Source organism: Bradysia coprophila, unplaced genomic scaffold (assembly GCF_014529535.1).
Source record: "Bradysia coprophila strain Holo2 unplaced genomic scaffold, BU_Bcop_v1 contig_297, whole genome shotgun sequence".
NCBI lineage: Eukaryota > Metazoa > Arthropoda > Insecta > Diptera > Sciaridae > Bradysia > Bradysia coprophila.
The window spans coordinates 7,857,963-7,872,974 of NW_023503555.1; the positions used below are offsets into that span (position 1 = coordinate 7,857,963).

At 38.0% G+C, this 15,012-nt stretch overlaps 2 protein-coding genes across 2 annotated transcripts; one reads left to right on the top strand and one right to left on the bottom strand.

Annotated features, from left to right (window-relative positions):
* Positions 1–224: 224 nt before the first annotated feature.
* LOC119079101 (7-methylguanosine phosphate-specific 5'-nucleotidase) lies at positions 225–14,577 on the bottom strand. Its single transcript, XM_037186919.1, has 5 exons — positions 14,412–14,577; positions 1,222–1,605; positions 964–1,156; positions 508–747; positions 225–425 (listed from the first exon to the last, which is right to left on the bottom strand). The coding sequence occupies exons 2-5, from the start codon at positions 1,581–1,583 to the stop codon at positions 321–323; spliced, it is 900 nt and encodes a 299-aa protein (XP_037042814.1). The 5' UTR covers positions 1,584–1,605; positions 14,412–14,577; the 3' UTR covers positions 225–320.
* Positions 6,862–13,888, top strand: LOC119079074 (UNC93-like protein MFSD11). Its single transcript, XM_037186884.1, has 7 exons — positions 6,862–7,481; positions 12,266–12,435; positions 12,496–12,582; positions 12,644–12,733; positions 12,799–13,094; positions 13,169–13,602; positions 13,678–13,888. The coding sequence occupies exons 1-7, from the start codon at positions 7,395–7,397 to the stop codon at positions 13,867–13,869; spliced, it is 1,356 nt and encodes a 451-aa protein (XP_037042779.1). The 5' UTR covers positions 6,862–7,394; the 3' UTR covers positions 13,870–13,888.
* Positions 14,578–15,012: the final 435 nt, after the last annotated feature.

Consider the following 15,012-nt stretch of genomic DNA (forward strand, 5'->3'; position numbering starts at 1 on the left):
CTGGCACATTGTCTCTAGGTGTTGAGCTATTGAGCCTGTAAACTTGATGACGTTTCCTTATAAAAAATTGTGTGGCATTCACGTATTATAATCCTGATAATCCTGACGCGACGCGTCAATGAGTGCTTTACAATGATGTAATGATGTCATACTAAGTAACTTACAATACTTGTTTTGGTGATGGAGGATGTCATCCACTACAACCAATAAAAATGGAAAAACAATTTTGTTTTTCTTCTGTCAAATCTTCATTTACTTCGCAATCAATGCAAATTATTTTTTAATAAAAAAAAAGGAAAATAGAACCTCGTCCGCTACTGCTAGGCAGTTATGGCATCGACAATCTTTCTGGGAACGTTCATTGTTTGATCGTCCATCAACACAATATCAAAGGCGTCCAAGTAGGCGGGTAGATTGGCTTCGATCTGAAAATGATAAAGGAAATTCACCTCGGTTCCATTGCTGCCCTCGACGCAAGACGACTCTATTTCTATCGTCAATACTCACGTGATCGTTGAGGAAACCAATTTTCAATATATGAGCATCCTTTCCACTAACACAACCATCACCCATACCCGCATCGCCGAGCGAATCGCCCATCACAATGATATTATTACGGTCATGGAGCAGGTCAAAGTCTTTAGAGCCCTTAAGTGCACTTTCGTTTTTGTTAAAAACGTGAATCATATTGTGCGTATCGAAGCCATCCAATTGTCCGTCTTTGTACTTCAGGAAATTTGAAACAACCTGCACGAACGAATAACAAAAGACAAATGATTTTGTATTTAAAGATCGTTGTATGCTGTGTATACCAGACCAGGCCGGACTGGCTCGAACAAGTGATTCGCAAAAGAGCTCAAACAATTAAAAATTTTCATTGAAAAATCCAAAAGACCCGAAATTACCCAAATTCAACAGCATGGTCAGTCCGAACCTGTAAGATATATGTATCACGATGTATACCTTTACATTCGGCAGCAGCATGTTGAAATTTTTGAGCATCGCTCTGACCGAATCGCCAAGACCGGCGGAAAAGATCAATATCGGAACGTTTGCTTGGTAAAGTTTGTCAAATAAATCTTTTGCTCCATCCCTTGTCGCGTCCTTGTATCGCTGGGCTATTGATTCGATTTCTTCTTGGGTCAACGGAAATCCCCTGTAAAATACGAAACAATTTCGATGATCAGCCTCTCACCCGAACGAGTCCTACGTTCTACATACTTAAGTAAATTACACGACAATGTCCACCACTCGACCATCGCTTCGATTTTCTTCGATTTGTCCATGTGCGGATCGATTTCGATGGGAATGAATTTGTCTTTGAGTGCAATCGATTGTTTGCGAAAACTTTCCGGCAACGACGGACATTGTTCCAGTAAACCGAAACTGCTCAGCACTCGTTCGCCGTTTTCCAGTTTACGCTTTGTAATGGTAAAATCGAAATCGGCTACAATTTGCAACCGGTCAACGCCACCACCAGCTAATTGACTGAGTTTGTGTTCCACTACTTTTGGATCTTTGATCCGGCAATTTGGACCGTCCAAACCGGCAATGTCGCTTAGCTTCACAGTTACTGTCGTCATTATGTGTTCACCGTAGATTTATCTGTAATTGAAAAGGTTTTAGGATTAGACAACTTTTAATCTTGATTTGTTTGGAGGCGAATTCTGCCTTTCTTAACGTGTCTTCCGAGCCACGCCTTAAAGCGCACGTTTGCACTTGACGAAGGCGACTACTAATTTGAAGTGGGAGTTTTTATGATTATTTTGGACTTTTACACTAGCGCCTAGATGTATGCTCGGAGGAAACTTAGGTGATCAATTGATATTTCGCCTAAATGTACGCTAAGACCTATGAACACAAATTCATCGTATTTTGGTTACGTCATACGAGTCATTCGTGTACCATCATTACATCCACCAAGCACACTAACTACCAAATTGTAAGTTTGAGTGAACTTTAGGACTTCACGAGAAGAAAAATTCCACGAGCAAGTGTCTGACACAGGAATCGAACCCGGATTATGTAGGCACTTAGCCATACCGTCCATTTGCGTTTTAAGACAGGCCCTTCCAAGAAGGTTTTTATTTAATTTTGGGACCTTTCATTTTGACATCAATATGAATTTTCCACGAAGTGGCCTAGGAATTTCGTGTGTTCGCTTGTTTTGTTGAAGATGGTATGGTTTCACGACGAGACCATATGCACCGACGTGGGGATAAACTAGAAAATCATCTGTCAACCGAAAAAAAAAAATCTTTAAAAAACTAGAAAATCCTCCGAAAATACTGCGAAAACTAAAAAATATCAATGGAAAACAAAGAAAAGTCCTAAATTCTTTAAAATCGAACAAAAACGGTAAGGAAAATCCTGTTAAAATCACAAAATCTTCAGAAAATCCTTCGAAATTCGCAGAGGATTTTCTTTTCGAAAATCCTTTATCAACTAAATTTACAAGTATCCGCCGCTATGCACCGCCACTAAACATCCTCGAATTTGAGAAAGAGATTTTAGCAAAATGTTTGTTTCCGAAAAAAAATGTCGTTGAACCGCATTGAACTTATAGTGGAAATGTCTTTTGTTAAGTTCATGCATTGGTAGGAGGTGTGTTTTATAATATCAAATCAAATTAGCAAATTTGCAAAATAAAGTTTCGCCAAAGCTGCAAGACGAAGAGGAACCAATAAAAACTCACAAATTACCAATTTAATCGTCGCGTCGCGATAATTTGATTATATACCAAAACGAACGATTGTGCAATTCACATGAAACGATTTTCAATTTTTTTTGGGTTAATATTTAAATAAAATTGTGAATGGTGCATGCGCCATAAACAGTTTCTTTTCCCATAAAATTAACCGAAATTCATTTTTAATATTCTCGCATTTTACTTGTCGTCTTTACGATTTTTCATTTTTTCATATTTCATTTTGGATAAATACTTAAATTATATTTCAGTTGAACACAATTGACGACAAAATTTACATCATGAACTCAATTTTATCCGAATCTGTATCTCTTACCTACCTACCTGTTGACATTTGAATTTTATATCTCACGCAATTCCTGTCTTAATTGTTACTTACAGAGAGAATAATATGCGCCGCGCATTTTATATTCAAACATAATCTAACCTCATACATCTTATTCATGTTTCATATAATTTAATGGTACACACACCGAATTGTGCAACATAGGTATAATACACGACGCGTTGTTTTTTGTTCGAAAGTTTTATTATCATATCACTTTGTTATCATGTCAAATTTTATCGGTTAAATAATAATAAGAATTTCTCATTAATTTAATGATGAATTGAGCAAAATTCGGGTTGCAGCAACAAACGGCACTATAACCTCGACTGTAACTCAAATAGAAGTAAATTTCGTTTTGGAAAGAACTTTTATTGAAGGAGGACACAGTGGCATACAATAGATTATGTCCTTATTTGGAACATTTTGTTGCAGCTCGAGCTGCAAACACCACACAAGGCAAAATAAAACGTTACAAACAATCATTTTACGTGTTACGGCATGTTTCATTTTCATTTACATTGCCTAATCACGTAAAGCATTGTACTTACGAGGTTCCAAGTTGTTATTTGACAAGCGGGGAATACAGCCCTCCCCTTCGGGTCGGGCTGTAACACCCCACTTATCAAATTTACAACTTGGAACCTCGGAAGTAATATACTATTACTCACTAAGCCCCCGGGAGAAGAGCTTTAAAGCTGTCGTTAATGAAGTAATGAGCCATTTACCGCATTATTTACATGCTTTTAACGGCCTCTCCAAGCAGTTGTAAGAAACGTAGTCTGGCAACACTGACTGTAGGCAAGACTTGATTGTTGGCTATATACGTTTCTTGTTACAGCTGCTTTTGTCACTACTTCAATTTTATAGCCCAAATCCTGAAGAAGTTGTAAAAATGCTGTAAAAAGACTTATCGAACCTACAATGTAGCATTGGCTGCAGTGTTGTCAGTGTTGGTGTTGGTGTTGGTGTTGGTGTTGTGTACATACACCCCAAAGCCAGTTCTGAAACTTTAAAAATTTGTAGGGGGAAGGGACTTAGAAAAAGCGGATACATCATGTTGTATTGTAGGTATTGCAAAACTGTGGCCATGGGAAGGGGTTCAGAAAAGTGTCCGAACATACAGACGTCCTTTAGACGTTCAAGGTACTACCTCAATTTATTTTGTCTGTTATTCCCGTTTCTCGATAGAGAAACGGGTCTTCAAAAAAAAAAAATGCGTTTGTTTGTCCGCAGCCCAACATTATACTATCAATACAATCTATCTACTACCTGTTTATGTATTATATATCTCTCTATCTAACTATTACCTATCTTACGATTAACTATCCTATTATCTATCTATCTATCTATCTATCCATATATCTATCTATCTATCCATCTATCCATCTATCTATCTATTATCTATCAGATATTTATTTTCTATTATCGATTATCTATTATGTGTCTGGGCCTGGTCCAAAAAATATTTTTTGAGTTTGTTTGTCCGCAGGCCTCAAAAGTGGCCTCGCAGGGGTCTGCCGGCAGGACGTCGGATGCCATTTTTCAAAAGTGGCCTCCCAGGGGTCTGCCGGCGGGACGTCGGAGGCAATTTTTCTAAAGTGGCCTCCCAAGGGTCTGCCGGCAGGACGTCGGAGGCCATTTTTCAAAAGTGGCCTCCCAGGGGTCTGCTGGCAGGGCGTCGGAGGCCATTTTTCAAAAACAGCTTCCCAGATGTCAGTCAACATGACCTACAAGGCCAATTTTCGAAAACGGTCTCCCAGGAATCAGTCGACAAGACCTACAAGGCCTATTTTCGAAAGCGGCCTCACAGTAGTCAGTCAACAAAACATACGAGGCCAATTTTCGAAAATAGCTTTTCAGATTTTAGTCAACAGGACCTACGAGGCCAATTTTCGAAAACGGTCTCCCAGGAGTCAGTCGACAAGACCTACAAGGCCTATTTTCGAAAACGGTCTCCCAGAAGTCAGTCGACAAGACCTGCAAGGCCTATTTTCGAAAACGGCCTCCCACAGCTTAGCCGATAAGACCTTCAAGACCATTTTTTTAGGATTCAGCCGTAGGATATCCGATGCTTTTCTTTGAAAACAGCCCCAAACGTCTCCCTCGGTCTATACTATGAAATCGTCAATTGTAATTTCCAATGAATTAAAATCTTTTTAGGATTGTATAATCTGATGAATTGTCACAAATCAAGTTGTAAGAAAATCGAAAATGAATCTTGTAAATATTTTTCAAATATTATCTTATTTATTTGTCCGATGATGAGCTTATCTCTATTGATTAATTACAAATATTTACGATATATGTCTACGGCTGATCCAAAAAAGGGTTTGTTTGCCCACAACCCCTTACAACAGATCGATAAAATTGAGAAACGGGAGTGCCACGTTAGTGGCCTTACTTGTTGGACAAAGTCAAAATTTTAGTGGGGTTATAATTTGAGCTAGTAAAACCCTAGTTATTCGAGAAAAAAGATTAAGTGACTCGTTGCGTACGCCGTACAGTCCATATTGCCCATATTTTATTCCCCAATATACATTCGCAATAAATCACATTTTTCAACCAATTTATCAGCACTCGAGTGTAAATCAAGATTCATCAAAATCAAAATACATTCACAAAGAATTAAAACTGAGATAAGTCAATAAAAACGGATATGATTAGATTGATCCACTTGTTGGACTGGCTTGATAGTCTATTTATGTTAGGCTCAATGATGTAAGAAGCTAATGGAGGAATTTCTTCTGTTGAAGTGCATTGCTGAGCTTTATTCAGAAAATTCACTAACGAATACTTTGAGATGGTGGGAAAAATACAAGAAATAGGATGGGCGCATAGATTAGCTGTAGGACAAATTTTTTTCTCCTCTCAAAAGGACATGAGAAAATGATGTTTTTTTGACAATTCGTCTGATGACAGTTCAGGGAAAAAATTTCTATTTTCTCCCTTCTTGTTCTGACAGGAGAGAAATGGACACTTTCTACCCCGAACAGTCACTTTTGTTTTGAAATTTGGTTTAACAAATTGATGTGTTGGTTTCGTGGACAGAAACGGAATCACACCTCGCACTTACGAGAAACGTTGCGAAATATCGGAAATTCCAACTCGAGCGATTTGCGGCACTCACTTCGCTCTAACCGTAAAACTTCGATCTTATTGGAATTTCCTATTTTCTTCATTCGGTAAACAAATAACTATATATCAATGAAGAAGAATGGGTTGTTCAACTACTGGCCCACTAAACAAGTCAGGCGTTTTACTCATTATTAAAAAATAGTCCAATCCCGACTCTTCTACACCCACACAATATCTTAATCAATCGAAAATACTTAACCAACCAATTTGCCCACAACTCCACAACTTTCGCAAAAACTTCCGATCGACGATCGACCTACAACAGCGCAATTAATTGGCGTTATATGCTCTTATCTATTTTCTCCAAGTATAATTTGCCCAGAAAAAGTCAAAAGTTAATTGAATAGTAACGTTCAAATGGTCTGATAATGCTGTTGCTACAACAAAAAGATTGGATCTAGCCGTACAACAGTAGGTATCTATATGTTACCAGAAAAATAAATTTATTTTAATCGAAATACGCCGAACGCGCAAAGAGAACAACCAAATAATTTATTTACTTAATATCGACACACGAATCTCTTTTGCAATTAAGTCGAAAAAGTCGTTGGAAACCGAGCTCATAATCAATTCAAACAATAACTTATTGACATGTGCAGAGAGTTCGGTTCATCATAGTGTTATTCGCAACAACAAAATGAATAACGTTTAGTGATAATAATGCGCTGCATATCAAACGAGCACATTATATCCCCGAAACAATGCTTTTTAATACCTCTCAGTGGCAATTAGAGTTTTTAGTGGGAGTGTTACGATCAGTTCAAACTTGATTTTTGAGTGGAACTCTCACCATAAATCGCATTGAGAGGGAAATTATTTTTCAATTTTTTTTTTAAGAAGGAAAGAAACCTTAATCGGAATCTATATATTTTCGACAAGTCAGTCAAATGTGAATGATCAACCAAATACGAGTTTGACGAGAGTAACGATACGGCCACTATCACAGTCGATAGTTATAATATACAGAAATTCAGACGTGTATACTAGCACTACAACGTGTATTGCGGATTGTGCGAGAGGTTTTTATTAATTGAATCAACAAGTGTGCTGGTTGAAAAAAAAAAAATTTGTATTTTACACACCAACATTTTTGACGATATAAACAAGTGCTTTTGCATATCGATTCGAAAGTGAATTAATTTCGAGTCGACATTACCACCTTTTTAGAATTAAATTTAAATTAATTTTTTAACTATAAAAAGAACGACCGAACCAACGTCAAACATGGAACGGAATTTTGTGAATGTTATAGCATTAGGATTTGGATTTATGTTTCTATTTACCGCATTCCAGACAATGGGCAATATTGAAGTAAGTTCTTGATTTCCCCAAAAAGAGAGACATTAACATCAACCAACCAGTTCTTCCAAAAAATATATTTTTTTTAAAATTTTTATTATTTTTGAAAAACGGTCTTTTTGACACACACATAAATATACGACAATAAAGGCTCGAACAAAACGGGTTATTATTGATTTCGAGTTGATCGTGTTTATTATTGTTGATGGATTTCGTAAATAAATTTTGAGAAAGTGATTGCACTGTATTTGATGTCTTTACCAACCAGCGGTTTAAATGTTAAACGGTGATGAATTGTGTGGCGTTGAGTAACAGTTGTTTAAGAAATTAGGGTGGATCGGTTTGGAGGATTTGTGTTTTTATTTTTTAGACAAAAGTTATCAGAAGGATATTCTAGCTATTCCTGAAAATTCTTACAAATGCTGACATTTCTAAAATTCTCGAAAATTCCCAGAATCCTTGAAAATATTTTCAAGAATTTTCTCAATTATATCATGCCCAACGATTGGAGATTATTTTATGACCAATATTGGGAAATTATTTCAAGCCCAACGTTGAGACAATATTTCATCTCAAACGATGGGAAATTATTTCATTTGATTAACGTTGGTATGTTATTTCATGACAAACGTTGGGACATTATTTCATGACCAACGTTGGGACATTCTTTCATGCCCAACGTTGGGACATTCTTTCATGCCCAACGTTGGGACATTATTTCATGCCCAACGTTGGGACATTATTTCATGCCCAACGTTGGGATGTTATTTCATGCCCAACGTTGGGATGTTATTTCATGAGCAACGTTGGGACATTATTTCATGCCCAACGTTGGGACATTATTTCATGCCCAACGTTGGGATGTTATTTCATGCCCAACGTTGGGATGTTATTTCATGAGCAACGTTGGGACATTATTTCATGACCAACGTTGGGACATTATTTCATGACCAACGTTGGGACATTATTTCATGACCAACGTTGGAACATTATTTCATGACCAACGTTGGGACATTATTTCATGACCAACGTTGGGACATTATTTCATGACCAACGTTGGGACATTATTTCATGACCAACGTTGGGACATTATTTCATGAGCAACGTTGGGATGTTATTTCATCTCAAACGTTGGGACATTATTTCATGTCCAACGTTGGGACATTATTTCATCTCAAACGTTGGGACATTATTTCATGCCCAACATTATTTAATCTCAAACGATGGGAAATTATTTTATCCCCAGCGATGCGACATTGTTTCATGCGAAATCCACAAATATTCTGTAAGATATCGGTCAAATTAATTGATTTTTATGTGAATTGATTCATTACTACGGTGCAAGGGACGAAAATGGGGAATCGTTATAGGATTAAATATTTGTTAACCGAATGCTCGATTTTTGTTGAGCACGCTATCTGCAACATCAACAAATATGCAATGCATTGCACACTATAACATCACATTTGCATCATATGACGCGTTTGTTGCGTTCGAATTTCATCATATTTTATGTTGAGAATTGGATAAACAGTCTCTATACAACTAAGTAATTGCTTCCAGTTATTTTACTTGATTCTTACAACTATCATGTTCAATAGAGTGCTAGCTTAAAGTGAGGATCACTGTAGCGGAACAAGATTTTTTTTCGTTGAAATTGACTTACATTCCATTAGATTTACCGACCAAAAACTTTCATAACCTTCATAAAAACATAGAATTATGTTACCCCGAGCGAAAATAGATAAATGAGGATGGACTAGGGTGCCTACAACTTCTTTATCGACAAAAGGGCCTGGATTATTTTAGTTCATATCCTTTCCCTGGTCCACCCTATTACGTGTTACGACTAAATAATCACTTGGAACTTGTACCAGAAACGAATTGATGAATCAGTCTGCTAACAAAGAAAAACTGTAAATGACTCGCCACAACGACAACAGATTTCTTATAGAATTATCAAGTCCATTGTTCCCTTACGACATGTAAAGACGTGATACTTTCTCATTCTCATTAATATGCCTTTGTTTACACAGTATCAAGTCTTTAAATGGTACTTCCTATTGATAGGAAGGGTCTACAGTCAAATTGTTTGATTTATTTTCAACGTTTCATTGGTATAATAGCAATTGCAATGAAGAACGGTATGTATGATACCATACGGGTCAGAAATAACTAAATTCTAAGGCAGACAACCGTTGGTCAGTTAGTCACAACTCAGATGAAATTGAAATAAAAACTTGCGATAACAAGAGTAGAAAAAAATCTCCAATGGAATTTTATAGTCGTTGAATAACTTCATTGTCGCGCTATTTCGATCATTCCATAATGATGGCATTACCCGTCAATCTAACTTTTTTTTTCCACTGTCCGAAGCGATAACCCAATTCACATAACAATAAAAATTTGAGCAGAGTCTGTGTTATGAGTGTACACTAGTACGTACTGTAACGAGAGCTTCAATTTGTTGAGTAAAACAACATTTTGGAGGACTTCATTCACGTGTTATCTTATCAACGCGAATGTTGCTCTTGACCATAACACACAAAACTATTTCGTTATTCAGATTCGGGTTTGGAATCTGGACGTCACTGTGAATTCAAATAGAGATTGGAGAGGACATAACATTGATTAGCAGAAAATCAATTGCAAGACAGTTTTGAGACTGTTAGCACTGACGAAGAGACGGAAATTTGACCTGTAGTAAGTGTTGAGATAATGTAAAATTTCTCGCGGTGTGCTGGTTATAATAGATGGTGTGAAACTGTGGCAGCAATTTCTCATATAAGGTAACATTATCGATAGATAAAGAGAATGTATCAGGACCGAATTGGCTACTCAAAAGTACTTGGGGCGTTGAATGACAAGAATCAATTTGCAAGTGCCCTTCGTACTTCGTATACATACAAAAAATTGAAAGGCTCTTACCTTTCGGGCATCGCTTGAATGCCCATAGGACCAGTCCGGACCTGAGAATGTTTAGCTGTAATTGAGTCAAAAAACTCTCAGTCTTAGTGCGTAAATCAGTAAATGTCAATCAACAATCTAATGGTGGCATAACAAGAATGTCGTGTTCTAGGGACTATGATTAGTACAATAAACCAATGGAAAAGCCATCGGCGACAAACCAACTGTTATAATGTGAACATGAAACATATTTTTACGGGTTTCGCTGCCTCCACTCGACCGGATCACGTAGCACTAAGTGAACTACGTCAGAAACTTGATTTCTGTATTTATAATGAAAAAATGTTTTTCTTTGCCCAACGAAAATATTTGTGTGTGTACCAAGTTTGACAGAGTAATGTTACATTCGTATGACTAACGAAACGATAATAATAGCGCCGTCTATTTGCAATGATATGCTTATTATCTATCTATGCAGAGTATTTTTAGTCATATCGCCTCATTATGCACACTATCTGTTCGGTTCATTAATTGTTGAAATAATGCAAAACAAGCGTCGGTTACGGAAAGTCTCTTACGAAACGAGAAAAAATTCGATTGAAAAAAACCGGAGGTTTTCTAGGATCGTGAAATCGACTAGCTAAAAGTAGTGACGACAGTGCAATTTGGAAATCTTGAAGCAGGCAGGACTTGACCTGACCTAAACACGAAATGATCTGATTTTTTTTTAATGTCCTGAACCTGACCTGATTTATTGTAAGAAATGACCTAACCTGAATTCGAATTTTTTTCCAGTACAAAATGGAATTTTTTTCCTAAATAATCAAATACCTGACAGGTCAGGTCATGTTAGTCATGTCAGGTGCTCACTCTAAGACCCCTTAGAGAGACAGACAATTTTTTCCTTTTCGCAGATTCGTCATCTATAACCAAAGGTAAAAGCTTTGTCCTTACCATCTGCTTCGAACTCCACATGCCACAAACGGCATAGCGGCTCTATAAGCTCCCAGCACTTCGTACGGTGCTAAAAAGAGTTAAACCACAAGTTCTATGAGAAGCCAAAGCGAGCCAAAGACTTATCAACCACTTCACGCATATTAGTGTTAAAGTCTTGATCGACTGTTCCTCTACTTCCAAGGGCATTGAATTTTTTAGTACTGCCAAGACGTTCATTGAATTTGTTTTGAAACGGTTGACCTGTTTCACATCTGTGAAAGGTTTCATGGTGTCATCATTACCCTTGATGTTTGCTTACGAGTCTAGTGAAAGATCTAAAAACCATTTCCATCTTCAAACTTTGTACAATTTCGTCCTAAAAGTCCACGGTACTTCGTATTGTGCCAAAGAAATGAGAGTGTTAACTCGCAACACATTGATTCAAGATTATAAACTCGAAAAAGACTTTTGTTTTCGATACGTATTTGCATTGCACACCACAGCACAGTTGCATGCAGATAACGACACCAATAAACAACAAAATTGTTTGGACTTTGAATTTAGCAATTTATGGGTTTGTTCACTAAAAACACCCTTTCTATAATCAGTAGCACTGATCTGGTTAAGTCGTATTATTATGTCGGAAATGAATTGTTCAACCCGGAATTCTTTTTCTATTCTTACAAATGACTCGCTCTAGCCACGCATAGTGACACGCGAAGGAGACCTGATTCAAATTTTAATCAGGTCTCCATCGCTAGAGTTACAGTGAGTTTTGCTTCACTTTCCATCACGTCCATGGAGGGGGAAGGAGTCTTTCCAAGTGTGACATGCAATGTTAAAAATCCCGATGCCCTTTAAGACTAGTCCCTTACTTCGATTCACTTTTCTTCCATCAACTTTAGTTCCGCCACTTTTACCGTCATTCTCACCGCAATTTCTCCCTTTCCCAGAAAACAATATTGGACAGTATTGCCGCCGACGATCCCACATTCAAAGGCGATGGTTACACATCGCTAGCTGTTATTTACGGTGTGCTTGCAATTTGCAATTGGCTAGCACCGTCAGCGTTATCAATATGTGGTCCCCGAGGCGCTATGTTCATCGGTTCGATAACATATTGGTAAACTCTAAAAGAAACACGGCGTAAGGAAGGAAACTAAAGTTTGATTTGAACATGTAGCTTGTTTATGGTGTCGTTCCTGTGGCCACAGACTTGGTTACTATATGCAGCCAGTGGAGTGTTGGGAGTTGGTGCTGCTTTGATTTGGTAATTAAATTTAGTTTCAACGAAAAACAAATCTTTTTTCATCGACAAATCAATTCCGAAGGACTGGCCAAGGTACATATTTGTCGAACTGCAGTGATAGCACAACCATTTCCAGAAATTCTGGAGTATTTTGGGCTATGCTTCAGGCAAGGTAAACCTATTTCTACCCAGTCATAACGACCATGACTGTACGAATTGTAAATTGGCTGATTTCAGTATGTTCCTGGGCAACCTGTTCGTTTACTTTCAATTCCAAGGGAAAACTCACATCGACTTGGAAACGCGTCAATTAGTGTTCGGTGTACTGATTGGTGTCGCTGTCATCGGAATTATTTTCCTTGCCACACTCAGAAAAAGCAGCACATCGGTGCACAGATCAATAGAGAATATTCGGAAAGAGGAAATCCATGACGGCGGTGAACAAGATGGAATTACCGACGCGTTCAAGAAGGCGATAAATCTATTTTTTACGTCTCGTATGCTGCTACTCAGCTTGACTTTCATTTACACAGGTAAACTGGAAGTGATTCCTCGTTATACAAGTGCAAACTTAATCCACCTCACTTTTCCTAACATTTTCGCACAGGACTAGAACTTTCATTCTTCAGCGGAGTGTACAGTCCAAGCATTGGATTCACATTATCATTGGGCGAATCATCGAAACAATTGGTTGGACTGTCGGGCATATGCATTGGAATTGGTGAAGTGTCCGGAGGAGTTTTGTTCGGATTGTTGGGATCAAAGACAAACAAGTTCGGCCGTGATGCAATTGTCATTGCCGGATTCGTTGTTCATATAGTCAGTTTCATTCTGATTTTCCTCAATCTACCGGATTCGGCACCGTTCGGTGATACAAAAGAAACCGCCTTCCTGAATCCACCAATAGCATCACTGGCCCTACTGTGTTCGTTCCTACTAGGTTTCGGTGACGCATGTTTCAATACCCAAATTTATGCCATGCTTGGCGGAGAGTTCGCTAAGAATACAGCGGCAGCCTTCGCTCTATTCAAGTTTACTCAGGTAAATCAATCAGCCAATGGACTCGTAATTCGTAATAAGAGTGGTCGATATTAACAACTCCCATTCTTGTTACAGTCAGTGGCTGCTGCAGCCAGTTTCATTTACTCATCACACATTGGCCTGAGCGTACAAATGGGCATTTTGATAGTGACCGGGATTATTGGAACGGCATGCTTTTGCATTGTTGAATGGTCTTGTCGCCGACAGAAGGCACGAGATAGTGTTGGTGCTGCGGCGAAACTAAATGCTGAAATACATTCGGATTAAGTGTTGATTTTGAGATGGATTTATGTTGTGTTTTACTAGTCCCTATGGTCCCTGTAGTCCCGCAGCCGAAGTCAAAGCATTTGATGGGATTGGGGTAGAAAGTTACTCTGCGGAAAGTTAGTCTTAGAAGGAGGATTTTAAATCAAGCAGTGCCTCTTTGACGAACGAAAATGTTTTTCTCGCTCAGAAATCAGATTGAAAACAGTGTGAAGTGAAGATCAATGTCACCGCACTGTTCAGTTCAGTAACCAAGCCAAAAATATCAATGTTTATCAACATATTTGTAGCTCGCTATTTTGCTCGCACTACGGTTACTGTGGATTGCATTGACACGTCCAGTCGAAATGATAGAACGGCTAATCGAAATCGATAATTTATTCAAATCAATTGAGTTGCATTCCATGCAAATTTATTTGCAAAATCGATTTCGTTGTGTGAAGCGGAAAAAAATTGTATCGAAAACGAGTTAAAAACCATCTGCTTTGCCGTGACATAGATTCACACGAAACAAAATTATTAAAAATGTGACGCAACTAACGTACCTTGAATGCTGGCTGGTTAAACTGTTGACCACTAGACAAGCGCTTGTGCATTCAACAATTTTATTTGTCACAACAAATTAATTTAACCGAAAATGAGAACTATTTTTGGAGGGTTTTTAGAGGACTTATCTCGACCGATAGTGTACAACAAAAGTGCACTGTCAAAACAGATATTTTTAGGTTATCAAAAAACAGCAAACGTTGCTGGATGAAACTGTACGAATGTACTAGATTCACGCGGTTGGCAGAGGCGCCGACTTTAAATTCGTTCATGGGGGGCTCATGGGGGGCAAAGAGCACAAAATGATAAAAAATGGTTGAAAACCCTAGGAATTTAAAGAATTTTTGCATTGTCATGGGGGCAATCGCCCCCCTCGCCCCCCTATACTCGGCGCCACTGGCGGTTGGTATGTGTTTGAGTTTCGCGTTTTTAGTAACTTTTTAACGGACTTTTAGCCGATTGTGCTTCATTGGCATTCGTTCAACATAATTGGAGCACAACCGGAAATCAATTTTGATGATTTTTAGAAGACTTCTGATATAACCCATACACATTGTCAATACAGGCCACACAAATTTGTAACGTTTAGTTTTGAAAGAT